General features: G+C 57.5%; 1 protein-coding gene across 1 annotated transcript; it reads left to right on the forward strand.

Annotated features, from left to right (window-relative positions):
• The first annotated feature begins 5,194 nt into the window (after positions 1-5,194).
• On the forward strand, positions 5,195-11,649 carry LOC136057735 (motor neuron and pancreas homeobox protein 1-like). Its single transcript, XM_065750582.1, has 3 exons — positions 5,195-5,796; positions 9,746-9,906; positions 10,424-11,649. Exons 1-3 carry the CDS (start codon positions 5,370-5,372, stop codon positions 10,736-10,738), a joined length of 903 nt encoding a protein of 300 aa, XP_065606654.1. The 5' UTR covers positions 5,195-5,369; the 3' UTR covers positions 10,739-11,649.
• The last annotated feature ends 895 nt before the right edge of the window (positions 11,650-12,544 follow it).

Raw genomic sequence — 12,544 nt, forward strand, 5'->3', positions numbered from 1 at the left:
AGGTTCTTATTACAGAGAAGGACAAATTGGTCCCCAGGGGGGCCTGGGGTCAGGCCTTGGAGAGGCGCTTTATGGAGTGAGATTTCAATCAGGAGCTGTGTGATGGGAGCCCGAGGCAGGAGCTGTGGGGCAGAGGGGACACTACGGCTGTGCCCGCCCCCCCCCCACCTCAGCACTAGCCCTGACCCCTCCTGCACCAGCTGTGCCCTTTGGTGGTAGTAGGCAGTGCCAGTCGCAGGTTTATGGGTATCGATGGGCATGAAGGAAATGGTCTCTGCCCCATTAGAGGAGGCTGTGGGTACAGGGGGCTGCTTTGGGTTGGGAACAGACAAGTGGGAGTTCCCAGATCAGGACAGAAAGGGGAAGAGAGGGGATCCAGAAATTTTAGACTCTTTTTCCTCCTGAAGCCTCATTAGCTCACTCATAGCCCTCTGTAGCCCCGTGGCAAGGATAGTGAGGACAAAATGAAGCCAGTCCCGATGGGAAGACCCTCTGGTGCCCTGTCCCCATCCCGCGCCGCTGCATGGTGATGGATGGGGATGCCGGTGGGTGGCCGGCAGAAGGGCCGGGTCGGGGAGGGTACCACAATGGCTGTCTCCCCATCAATTTGTCCTCATTACCATGTAAATAGTGGGCGGGGGAGAGAGGAAGAGCATGTGGCGGCGGGAGAAACCCACCGCATGTTCCCATCTGGGGCATCGCGGCCGCTCCACACCTATCCAGCGCTGTCTGAGCGCGTTAACCCACTCCTGGCCCCACATCGGGGGAGGAGAGGTCCCACCCCCTATTCACAACCTTGAAAAGGATACAAGGCCCGGCCCTGTTAACAAGCCGAGGGGCAGTCCCGGTCCTGGCCCTCCGTCTGTCCCTCTTCCCATGGCCTTCTGCTGCAGCCGTTCTCCATTCCCAGCCCGGCACTGGGCTCCCAGTGGGATTTGGGTGCCATTGCCATAGCGAAGAAGGGAGAGCCCCTAAAGCATCTTCTGCTTATGGCACAAAAGTGAGGCTGAGCCCCACGCACAGAGGTCTCATGGTCAGAAGGGGTTCATCACCCCCACCCCCCCCCTCCAGCCCTGACGGCTGCTGCAGCTCAGTCTGCTCCAGCCTCCAGTCTCACTTCCATTAGCTTAATTTCGCTTAATGACTTTTTTGGAGCACTGCATCTCCAAGGGCAGGACCCCCATCTCTGCAGCACCGTTCATGCCACAGTGTCCTTTTCCCCATGGCTGTGGGGTGCCCAGGACAGCAGGACACACTGTGTGAGCATGCGGGATGAGGAAGGCTTTAATCAGGATCCTTTCCCTAATAAATCACCCCACGCCCTCCCTCCCGCTCTAATAACCGGGCCCCACCACCACAACAATGCACCTAATGGAACGATTTATTTTCATAATGGTGCTGGTGGGGAGAAGGGGCGGCTGGGGCGGGGGCAGCACGCTCTGGGGCAGGAGTTTCTAATTAGTGAATGAAATTTGATGTAAAGCTGGAGGAAGATGGATTCGCTGCTTGACAAGGGGCCTTTCAGCTCATCAAATGTGCCCGAACAGGGAGGTAAATTAAATTATTTCTAATTCTTTGCTAACCTCCAGGGAACCACCCCCTTCCCCCCTCCCTCCCCCCCCCACAGCAAAAGGTGGGGCTGCTCCTGAGCTGAGGAGGTGCTGACAGACTGTGGCTGAGGGGAAAGGATCAGGGTCTGTGAAAGGATGGGGGTGATGGGGTGGGATGGGATGGGATTGCACTGGGATGGATTGGATGCAATGAGATGGAACACAATGCGATGGGATGGGATGAAGTGGGATGGAGTGGGCTGCCACGGGTTTGCAGGAAGGATGGGGAAGGCAAAGGTGGTGACAGAGGGAAGAGCTGCAAATGGTCATTAAACAATCAAATGATGAACATGGTCCAAGCTCCCCACCCCAGCTCATTGTCCCACAGAGGGCTGGAGCAGGGCTGAAATGCAGCCAGCAGTAAGGAAATGGCATCCGAAGCCTCCGGGGTTTGGAAGGACTGATCCTGAAGAAGGTGAAGGAGGTGTTTGGGCACAGAGACCGTGCATGCAGCGGTCCCAGCACAGAGGGGTGGAAATGTTTGGAGCTTTGGGGCTGTGCCTTATTGCAAGTGGGACTCTGCGGCAGTGATGGGGGCAGTCCCTCACCGCTGGGCACAGGCGCAGAGCGATCTGTGCTGAGCCAACACTCCAGGAATTTAATTTGTTTAATATATTCCCTGGGAAAGAAGAAAATAAATAAGTGGCACCTCGCGTGCCCCCATGGCTCACTCTCGCAGCGGAGGTGTCAGCTTAACGAGCCGAAGCCCTCAGCCTGATTAACCAGCCGCTGCTCCCACTAATAGGAGCCGCCGAGCCGCGTGATTGATGTAAGGGAGCATTACTCCAGCAGCACACTTCTGCGTGGAGGTGCTGTGCCCCAGCCCCTTGCTCCTGCACAGGCACGGGTCAAGGGCAGAGACGGCTCCCCCCCCCCCGGGGCAGATCCCCCTGCCCCACTGCACTGCCAGGTCAGGATTTGGGACTGTATGACTGAGCGCTAGGTCCTGCAGACCTAGAAAGTTCTTTCTTGCCTGTCCTTCCATCTGTGCCCTCTTAACTGAAGTGCCCTAGGTGTTGTTGCAGAGACATCACCAGTCCCTGCCATCCCTGCCCTGTGCCACTGCCAACCCCTGTCTTGGGGAAGGGTTAATCAGCAGCCAGGGAGACAAGGTAATAAATGGCCGTTATCTCGTTAATGAGCTGACATTAATTAGAGCCCAAGGTCCTGGGAGGAGCAGCTGATTTATCCAGTCACCCTGGGAACAGGTTTAGGAGCTGACTCCATGGAAAGCCCATTAGTGGGGATGAGGTGAGTCTGCGCTGGGGGGTCACAATGTGCTGCACCCACAGCCCAGCCCTGGCTTCCTTCCCTCTGAGCGAGCAGCTCCAGCCCACACGAGCAAAGCAGAGGATCCTGGAGCTGACAGGATACTTCCCACTTTCCTGAATAGTGCCAGGCTGTTAGATACAATGCCCTTATCCTAGAAGCCAAAGCCTGGGGGACAGCCACTGAGATGTTGGGGACCCTGGGCTGCCCGTGCTAAGGCTCCCACTGCTGTGGGGCTGATTAAGAACTATTATCCCTCGGTTAATGTGCCTGGGCCGCCCACAGGTGACTTCTGATCTGTTCATTTTGTCACAAATCACTGTGGGGATGGCGGTTTGTTTACCTTCCCCATGGGCCTCCTGCAGCTTCCCAGAGCCCAGAGATAGGGACAGCGGGTAATGGTCGGGGCTCCCATGAAACCAAGGGCACCCCAGTCAATGGCACAACACCACCAGAAAGGCTTGGTGGTTTATGGCCAACCAAAACGGCAGGTAAGGTGCAAATGAAGACGCAGCCTTGCCTGTGCCTGGGATAGACTTGATCCTGGGAAGGTGGGAGTCTGATCCCCACTGGCAGTTTTTTTAATCATGTGTGGATTTTCCTCGGCACCCTTGGCTTTGATCTTGGGGCGGCTGAGTTTGTGGAGGGGTGTTATGTTGCTGCCCAAGGTGACAGTGAGGAAATGGCAGGGCTGTAAATCTGAACTGCGCTCCTATATGCTACCCTGGCTCCCATGGCTTGCTTCTGAGGGCTAAGGCATCACTGGCAGATGGTTGGATGTGAGCTGCTCTGTGCAGCTTGGTGGGTTCCTACAAATTTTAATGTTCATGAGTACCAGAGCTGGACGTCCACGTGGATGCTTGCTCTTCTAGTTTTTGATTGGCTGCTTGACCTCACTCAGGATGAAGTTGCATGGAGATGATCTCCTGAACTGGGGACATTTTCTGGGGCAGTGCTCCTCTGCAGCACCCTACACACAGAGCATGAGGTCTAGATGTCTGTGGCTGAGATCCTGGGGTCTGTGACATGAGCTTGGTGCTCAGGCTGCCCAGGTTTCTGCATGAAGACACTCCTGCCTAGAGAGAGCATGGAGCAGAGGTAAAGGGCTAGGCCACAGCCCTGTTCCCTTATTGCAATCCTCAAATCTAGTTAGCAACCAGGTGAGCTGTCACCAGAGGAGCTGATGGATGGGGAAGTGAGTTCCCTCCTTCCTGAGGCGGGAAATGAAGCTAATCAGAGCTCGGACACCTTAATCCAGCTCTGATCTGATTAATGCCCCTAAAGACTGTGAACTCATCAGCACCCCAGCATCTATCACTGCCTGCATCCCGCCCCTACTGCTGGGCTCTTCTGGCTCTGCTCTCCTCCCTGTGTGCTGGGTGCCCTCCTGGGAATGGCTGCTGTGTATCTGTTCCCATATGGGGATTTGGGTATGGAGTGATCTTGTGCAACTGAAGGAGGATGTTGTCCCATCCGTCATGAGACCTTTGGACCTTGGTGGTGTGGGTGCACGGAGCTCAGTGGGCTCCAGGCCAGGCAGGATGAGCTTGGGAAGAGAAGCCCTTGGGGCTGCTGAACAGAGGGGGGTTGGGGGGGAAGTCTCTTGTGGCCCTGCTTTCCTGCTCTGTGAAGTCTTAGTGGGATGCAGGATGTGGGGGTCCGGACTCATCTCTTGATCTAAAATCTCAGGGGATTCAGCAGCAGTAGAGAAAAAAGGGGAAAGGGAAAGAAATAGAGATGGGAGCTCCCTTCAGCTGTTAGAATATTTAAACAGGTCTATAGCAGCCATCCTTCCAAAGGAGCCTTGTCTGGACACAAGCTTGTCCCACTGCGTGGGTACGATGCAGAGTGTGAGACTCAGGGATGGACAGGCACAGATCTGCTCACAGATCATCTGCCTCTCCCCAAAGGGCAGAGCCAGCAGGTCTGGGCTAGCTCTGCTCCTGCTCACCTGCCCGTCCCAGAACAGCCAAGGCTTTCTTCTCCACCTGCCTCTGGTGCCTTCATCTGGAGAAGACCAAACTGGGCAAATAAATAAAAATCCGCCTGTAGGCACCTGCTCCATTGGGCAGATAGATGGTGCAGGGAGACGGCCCCTGAGTGCAGCCATCTCAAGTCCGCTGATGTCCTTGTGCCAGAGGGATGCAATGGGTGTGAAGGGCAGAATCGAGCCCCGGGGTGTGCCGAGGGGCTGCGGGAGCCGGGAGAGGGAGGGCGGGGCAGGGGTCCGGCGAGGAGCCAATGGGGAGCTGGGGCAGGTGGAGGGGGGGGTTAAAACCCCCCCCGGTGGCGGCGGGCAAGCGAGTGCCCGGGAGGAGGAGTGGAGAGAAGGGCTGCCCTTGAGGGCAGCCCCGCGGAGCGCGGCGGGACCCCGCGAGTGGATGCCCGCCGGTGCCGGGGTGGTCCGGGGCTGCCCGGCCGGGCGCTGCCCTGGCAGCCGAGCGGCGGGGGGAAGCACGCTGTGTCTTGCCGGGGGGGCCCGGCCGGGCCATGCACAAACCCATGGAGAAGTCCCAAAACTTCCGCATCGAGGCGCTCCTGGCTGAGGAGCCGCCGCGGAGCTCCTCTCCTCCGGGGCTCAGTCCCTCGGTCAGCCCCGGCCCCGCCGGCCGCACCGACACCCCCTCACCGCGGGCTCCCCAGGCTGCCACCCAACTCGGTCCGGCCGGCTTCGTTCCCAAACCCGGCTTGCTGCACCTTCCCGGCCCGGGTCTGGGCAGCCTGCCGGCCCTCTACCCGCCCGCCGTGTACCCGCTGCCTGCCCTGGGGGGCCAGCACCCCGCTTTCGCCTACACCGCCTTTCCCCAGCTGCCGCCGCCTGGCGCCGAGCACCTGAAGGTGGCCGTGGCCGGTTCCTTCCCTCTGGAGCATTGGATCCGAGCCGGGATGCTGGTACCGAGGCTCTCCGACTTCCACGGTGAGTGAGTCGGGAGCGACCCTCCCGTCGGGCGGGACGGGGCTGGGAGCCGAGGCTCTGCAGAGACACAGCGGTCCTACCCGGGGCCGTGCCCGTCCCGGTGCCTGCTGAGTGCGGCTGCTCTTGGGGGGGGGGGCGGTTCCGGAGGGTTGCTCCCGGGCCATCACCGGCAACCGCGGGCTCGTTGGGCTCCGCCGCTGCGTGTTGGAAACGAAAAGACGGAAGCGGTGAGAGCAGCCGGCACCGCGAAACGAATAAATGCCGCCCGGCGTGGTTGAGAACGAATCCCTGGTTTCTGTTGCGGTAGCGGGAGGGAGAGATGCGCGGCTGGAAGCAGCTGGAGCGAGCACGGGGAGAGGCTGTGGGCTCTGTCCCTCGGCAGAGAGGGGCTCTGTCACTAACACCGCGATGGGGTCACCCGATACTGTCCTACGAGTGGGGGTCCGGGCACCCAGGTGGGACTGGAGGAGTCTTGGCAGTGGGCTGCCGGCAGAAAGTCCAGGGGTTAGTCAAGTTCTTTAGCACCTGGGAACCGTTTACAAACAGGAAAAAAGGAGGAAAAAGAAAAAAAAAAGTCAGATAAGTCTGTTAATTAATAAACTGTCTGGGTGAATAATAGCATGAAGTGAAAAAATAGCGTGAATCGACCCATTCTTTGCTGCTTCCTCAAGTTACATCAGGTTGAAGGGGAAGAGACTGTTCCCCTCCTGCAGTGTTCTCCATGTGAGATGATGTGGAGAGTTTCACCTGGGGTGCTTTCAGGGTTTCTTCTGAATTCCTTCCAAGTGGTCCCTCTGTCAGAGCATGGAGGCCAAGGCTGGAAGCAGATTTGGAGCTGAAGCCTCCCTGCAGGAATGGGATGAGGTGCTGAGTGTCTGCAGCCTCTCTACATGCCTGTGCTTTCCCCATAGACATCACTTCTGGGACCTGTGCTCATCTTGGGGTCTGTTCTGGGCGCCCTGCCCTGTTGGACCCTGTGTCGTCTTTTTCTTTCTGCTATAAAGGCACTATTGCCAGAGCCTGGCTCTCATTCTTTACCAGCTGATTCATCTTCTCCTTGTCTCATTCCATTGGGATCATTTAAGATCTCAAGGTTTTCTCCAGCTCTTGTGGACTTGCTGCAAATTTCAAAAGCAGGTCTCTTTACAGAATGTCTTCTCCTGCTCCTGGGTCCCTGCCCAAGTGCTCAGCCTGTGGACGGACAGACAGAGCTGCCTGGCTGAGGTTTCCAGAGGCTGAGCACAGGTTTCCATGCTGCTGCTGGTGGCTGTGTATAGCTCTCTGTGTAGAAGTGGCAGACACCTGGCAGAGACCCTTCTGGAAGCCTCCTTGGTCTTGTTCTGGGGCACCCCAGCGGAGGTCACCTTGTCCTGTGTTCTTAAGGCTGAATCACTAATGAATCCCTTCTTTGGCTGCACATAGAGGTGTTTCACAGGCATGGTGTGGTCTGGTCCCTGGGGGGAAGGAGTAGGACAGCCCCTAAGCTGGAGCAGCTGTAGGATGCATTACATGTGCTTGCTATGCTCTCACTTGTGTATGTTATGGGGTGGAGGGTGCAAGGTGCTGTGTAGATGGCTTGAAGCATTAGGTCCCTGCATGGACCTGGACTGGGGCTGCTCTAAGAAGCACTCCTGCTGCCATGTCCGTGGTGCCTTCCCTGCTTGCTGCTGCAGGTGCCTCTACTGCTGCAATGCGGTGAGGAGCGGGGAATCTCTGCATGTAGGAGCAGGAAGCTTGTGGTCCCTGTCTCCAGGGCTCAGACCCACTGTGGGCACCTGTTCCCCTAAACTGCATGGGGGGAATGTTAGGTGCAGGGGTGCTGCATGCATTGGTGTTGGTGGGAAATGTGATTAATTTGCCCTGGCTTGCAAGGGCGAGTGGTGGGAGCAGACAGCAGACATCTTCCCAGCAGAGATTTGTGGGAGCAGAGTGTGGTGATATGCAGCTGCAGGGTGGGAGATGCAGGAAGATCGTAGAGCTCCTTGCTGGGACTGGTGCTTGGTGTCTATCTGGGGACAAGCTGCACACTGAGGCTGTGGGACTGCTCCACACGAGGCTGCTGCGTGTGCAGTGGTGTGGCACCAGCACAAAACAAAGGCTGGAAAATGGCTAGAAAACAGCAGCTGGGAGTCAGCAATGGGGAACAGGGGCCAGCAGGTTTGGGATGCACCCTTATGCCGCCCCACAGAGAGCAGACAGAGCTGCTGGATGTGGCTGTGATGCTGGTGGGACCACCTCTCCTCTCAGCCCTGACATCTGGAGGAACACCTCCAATGCTGGCTGGTGCTCATTTCCTCTCCTTTATCAGCCAACCTACAGAGCTAAGTGAGCTATAGCTAAACAAAACAAATTAAAACCAAGTGGGTTAATAGCAACCTTGGATTAGCCTTGTTATCAGGTAGATGAAACTGTAACAAATAAACCAATAATTCTTTATAAGCTTTATCTAACTATCCAGGAGGTAGCTGTCTCACAGAGCTCCTGGACCTGGGCTCAGGGACATTGCTCCAGGGCAATCAATTTCTTCACTGTTGTTGCAGCCAGATGCTGGGCACCCATCAGAGGGTCCTGGTTTAGACAGGCTGAAGGGGTATTGAGACTATCTGTGATCCTCAAGGAGATGTCTGGGCAGAGGAAGAACCCATTTTGAGCAAACATGTGATGCTGAGGCAGTTGTTGGCCTTCTGGTAGGAGCTGGCTAAGGGGGAGAGCCTTCCTGTAGGACTCTTTTTCCTATGGGATGGTGGTGGGGATGGAGTCATATTCACAGTTTGGCTGGCAGAGCCCTAGGGGATACTGTCTGCTCCCTATGGAGGACATCCCAGAGTGGGCTGGGCTGTGGGCTTGTTGGTGGCTTGAAGTGCACGCCAACATCACAGAGGGTTTTAGGGTTGGGTTTGATTTTTGCCAGCAATGAGAGAGGCAGAAGGCAGCATGGGTTTCTAGGAATGCTATGGTCTGTGTTGTCACCACTGTGCTGAGTGTGAATTGGAGACGCTAAGGTGGAGAACCCAGGGCTGTGTTCCAGCAGCCAGTCCTCTACACTAGTGGCCATTCGGGCTACATTCCACTGGGGTTTATGAGCCCTGGCTCTGCCTGTTTGACCCGTCCCACCCAGCACCCAGGTACCCAGGATCAAACCCAGATGGCGCTCAGTTAATACCCCTTCATAAATTCCTGCGCTGTGCGTCACTGCTGTGTTTGTGCAGGGCTCAGGGGGCACCCTGCGAGATGGGCAGGTCGGGATCAAAGCTGGAATCTGCAGGAGATAACGTTGGTGGGTGCTTTGTGCCCTGCAATGAAGGCAAGCCCCTCTGACAGCCTTACCCTGGGCTGTGCCCATGTTGGGCACGGCTGTGGAGCTATCTCACATCTTACCCCACACGGCTGTGCCTCTGTATATCCCGACTGGAGAGCAATTCCCTGCTCTGACAAGCTGGAGAGCAGCGGGGCCGTGCAGCTGGGGTGTGGTGGGGGCTTTGCAGTGGGAATGCGTCAAGGATCTTCCCCATTTGTGTCTCCCTGTGCCTCTCCAGCCCTTTACTCCCAGCTGCAAACCTCCGTGTTTGGTTGCCGCTGCGGTGCTGGGAGAGGCAGTAAAGCTGAACGCGCTGGGGACAACAAAGCGAGCGGACAGGAGATAAGCTGGGATCAAACACGGCGCGGAGCCACCCCACACGGGCTGCTCAAAGGCCCCTTTGTTCCTCCTGCTCCGGGCCGGCGGTGATAGCAGCCCGGTGAGGGAACCCTAGGCGGTTGGGCAGACACCTGCGTGTCCCAGCAATAAAAAGCAGCGTTAATTTCAGTCGCGGGGCTGATCCTGCTCGCACACCGAGGGCTGATAACGTATCTCGGTGGCAATAAAGCCATGGCTGGGGAGGGAGGTGATGGAGGAGGGCTGGTGGAGGGGTTCCCTGCTGTCCCCTGACCCTGTGTGTGTGCCCCGCAGCCGTCCCGCAGTCTGTCTTGATGGGGAAGTGCCGCCGGCCCCGCACTGCCTTCACCAGCCAGCAGCTGCTGGAGCTGGAGAACCAGTTCAAGCTCAACAAGTACCTGTCCAGGCCCAAGCGCTTCGAGGTGGCCACGTCGCTGATGCTCACCGAGACACAGGTACTTTGGGGTAGGGGCAGAGGGCTGCTGCCGGGGATGTGGGGAGGGAAGTCAGGGAAGTGTCAGTGTCCCTCTCTTGGCTGCCAGCGGCCCCACTGGCACCCCTTTCCTGGGCAGAGAGATGTCTGATGGGATCCAGGCCCCTCCCTTGCCAAGGGCACCGAAGAAACCTCCTCCTTGTTCCACCCACCACCTCCAGCCTGCACTACAGATTCTCCCCATCCCTCCCTATGTCAGGGCTTCTTATGGGGTTTAAAGTCCTTCTTTACTGTCCCCATGCATGTGTGTTGGCATTCTGAAGACTTGGTCCCCTTTGTCCCCAAACCAACCATGCCAGCGTGGGACAGGGGCAGACCTGGGACCCCCACAGCCTTCCAAAGCAGCATGGGACTCTGTAACAATGGCAGTCTGGGGGGAGTTTGATTCAGGGAAGGCAACGGGGTGAGTGAGGATGGGCAGGGGGTGAGAGGAGTGCTGATAGGTGCCTGTGGTGTGATGGTTGCTCCCTCCCGAGCAGGTGAAGATCTGGTTCCAGAACCGCCGCATGAAGTGGAAGCGGAGCCGCAAAGCCAAGGAGCAGGGGACAGCAGTGGAAACTGAGAAGCCACGGGGGCTTGGCAAAGCTGGAGAGAGCCTGCTGCCTGGAGAGCCCCAGAGACAGGCTGGAGACAGCCCCGAGTTCGTGGGGTGCAGCCCTGGATCGGGCTTCCTGCGCCGCAGTGCTGAGCTGAGCTACGGCCCTGACTCCTCCTGCTCAGGGGGAGAGGAGGATGAGGAAGAGGAGGACGATGAGATGGGCTCTGTGGGGAGGAAGATGGGCTCTGAGTTGTGAAGAGGGTCTGGGCTGAGGGGTCAGAAGCCTCTTGGCTGGTGGACACAGACTGAGCCCATGTGCAGCATGGGAGCTGCGGGGAGCCTGCCCCAACTTTAACTTATGTGTGTTTGGAATCTATTTAATGTATAATTATTCCTGTGTGTGTCTGGGGGTGTCCCCACTTCCTCCCCCCCCCCATATAAAACTGTTATCTGGATGCCTCTGCTCTTCCTTAGGGGATGGGGCTCTACAGCTCCTGCCCCTGTGTTGCCCTGCCAGCATCTTGCTTGAGGACAGCCCCGGGGCCCTTCTTTAGCTGCAAACTGCCCTTTCCTGATGGTAGTGCCCTGAGTCTGCCTCGTGCTGCCCTTCCCCGGGTGGTAGGGAAGGAGGGTGTGCAGCATGCATATCTGTGCCTGTCCCATCCCCAGCGTGGTCTTTGCTTTGCTGGGCAGCCTGGGAGCAGGGCAGCAGTGGTACCGGCAGCCCGTAGGACACTCAGCCTCCCTGCGTGGCACTGTGGTGTCCCATGGTGACATCAGACATGTTCTCAGCCCCTTTCTACGTCTGTACTGTGATCCTCTGGGGACTGTGCTTGTCCTGTCTGGGCTTGGATCAGCCCATGGTAATGAGATGACAACAGCCACCCCTCTGCTGTCTCCCTGTGAGCCGTGGGTTAAGCCACGACCCATAAGCAAGCAGGTTCCCCTTGCCCTTGGGATGCTGGAGGGTCTTGGCAGACCCTATATATAGGAGTGTGTGCGTAATGTAATCCTTTCTCTTTATACCTGTCTGTGCTTCCCTTGGAGATGCTGTGATGGCAATGCAGGCAGAGTGCGAGGGCTGGGGATGGAAGGATGGGAGAATGGAGTGCAGGAGTGGACAGCGGTGCTGTGTTGGGGGACAGTGACCCTCAGCGGCTGCTGGCAGTTCGGCAGCTCTCCCTGGGTGCCAGGCGTCCTGGGCGCACTGTCTAAGAACAGGAGGTAGAGAGGGAAAAGAGAGAAAGAAAGGGAGAACAGGGAGCACCGGGAAGGAGGAGGGGAGCTGGTGGAATGTCACAAGCTTAAAACGTTCACCTTGATGGGCGGTGACAGCTTTAATTTCCAGAGTACAACCATTAAAGTGATGGATGGGAGGCATCCGTCCCGCACACACGGACTTGGTGGCTGCAGGAGGGGTTGTTTTGCTGCTGTTATTTATGGCATTGTTTTTCAGTAGCCAGGCACTCATCCAGTGCTGGGGGACAGAGGAGGGGATGTGGCTGCTGGAGAGGCTGGGGTGCTGATTTACGGCTGCTCACTCAGATGACTCATGGTGTAAACACCAACAAATGCCATTAAAGCTGCATCTCCTCCCTTCCTCTGGCCCACCTCTGGCAGTCCTGCTCTCTGCCATGCTACACCCTGAAGGGTTGTCTGGGTGTTCCTCATGGGGACACGAGGGACCCCTCTGCCCCTTAGTCCGATTTCACCCAATCCCAGAACTTTTTTGGCAGCAGCCACAACTTGTCTCTTGGGCCACTGCTGTTCCAAGGGGTGGACCTGCCCCATTGAGGTGCAATCCCACCCTGCAGCCTATTGCATCTCACACGCACAAGGTACTCCCACACCTGAACCCCTCAGCCCTTTCTCCCACCCCTGTTATGCACCCACACTTCTTCACTGCACCTCTGCTTTCAGCTTCAGTTCATCTCTGCCCCCTCTCCAGTGCCTACCCTCATCCCCTCTTTCCCTTAGGCTCTCTTCTGCACCCACCTCTGCCCTGCCAGCACCCCTCCATCCATCCTTGCATCCCTGACATGCTCCCATCTGCTCCCTGTTG

The sequence above is a fragment of the Cyrtonyx montezumae genome, unplaced genomic scaffold, assembly GCF_038088225.1.
Source record: "Cyrtonyx montezumae isolate F1298 unplaced genomic scaffold, pur_monq_1.0 scaffold_7, whole genome shotgun sequence".
NCBI lineage: Eukaryota > Metazoa > Chordata > Aves > Galliformes > Odontophoridae > Cyrtonyx > Cyrtonyx montezumae.

What these genes read in the sequence shown, in the direction of transcription:
- LOC136057735 (XM_065750582.1), top strand. Translation starts at nt 5,370, where the DNA reads ATGCACAAACCCATGGAGAAGTCCCAAAACTTCCGCATCGAGGCGCTC. An exon ending in GAGGCTCTCCGACTTCCACG is followed by an intron (nt 5,797 to 9,745) that starts GTGAGTGAGTCG and finishes TGTGCCCCGCAG; the next exon opens with CCGTCCCGCAGTCTGTCTTG. An exon ending in TGATGCTCACCGAGACACAG is followed by an intron (nt 9,907 to 10,423) that starts GTACTTTGGGGT and finishes CCTCCCGAGCAG; the next exon opens with GTGAAGATCTGGTTCCAGAA.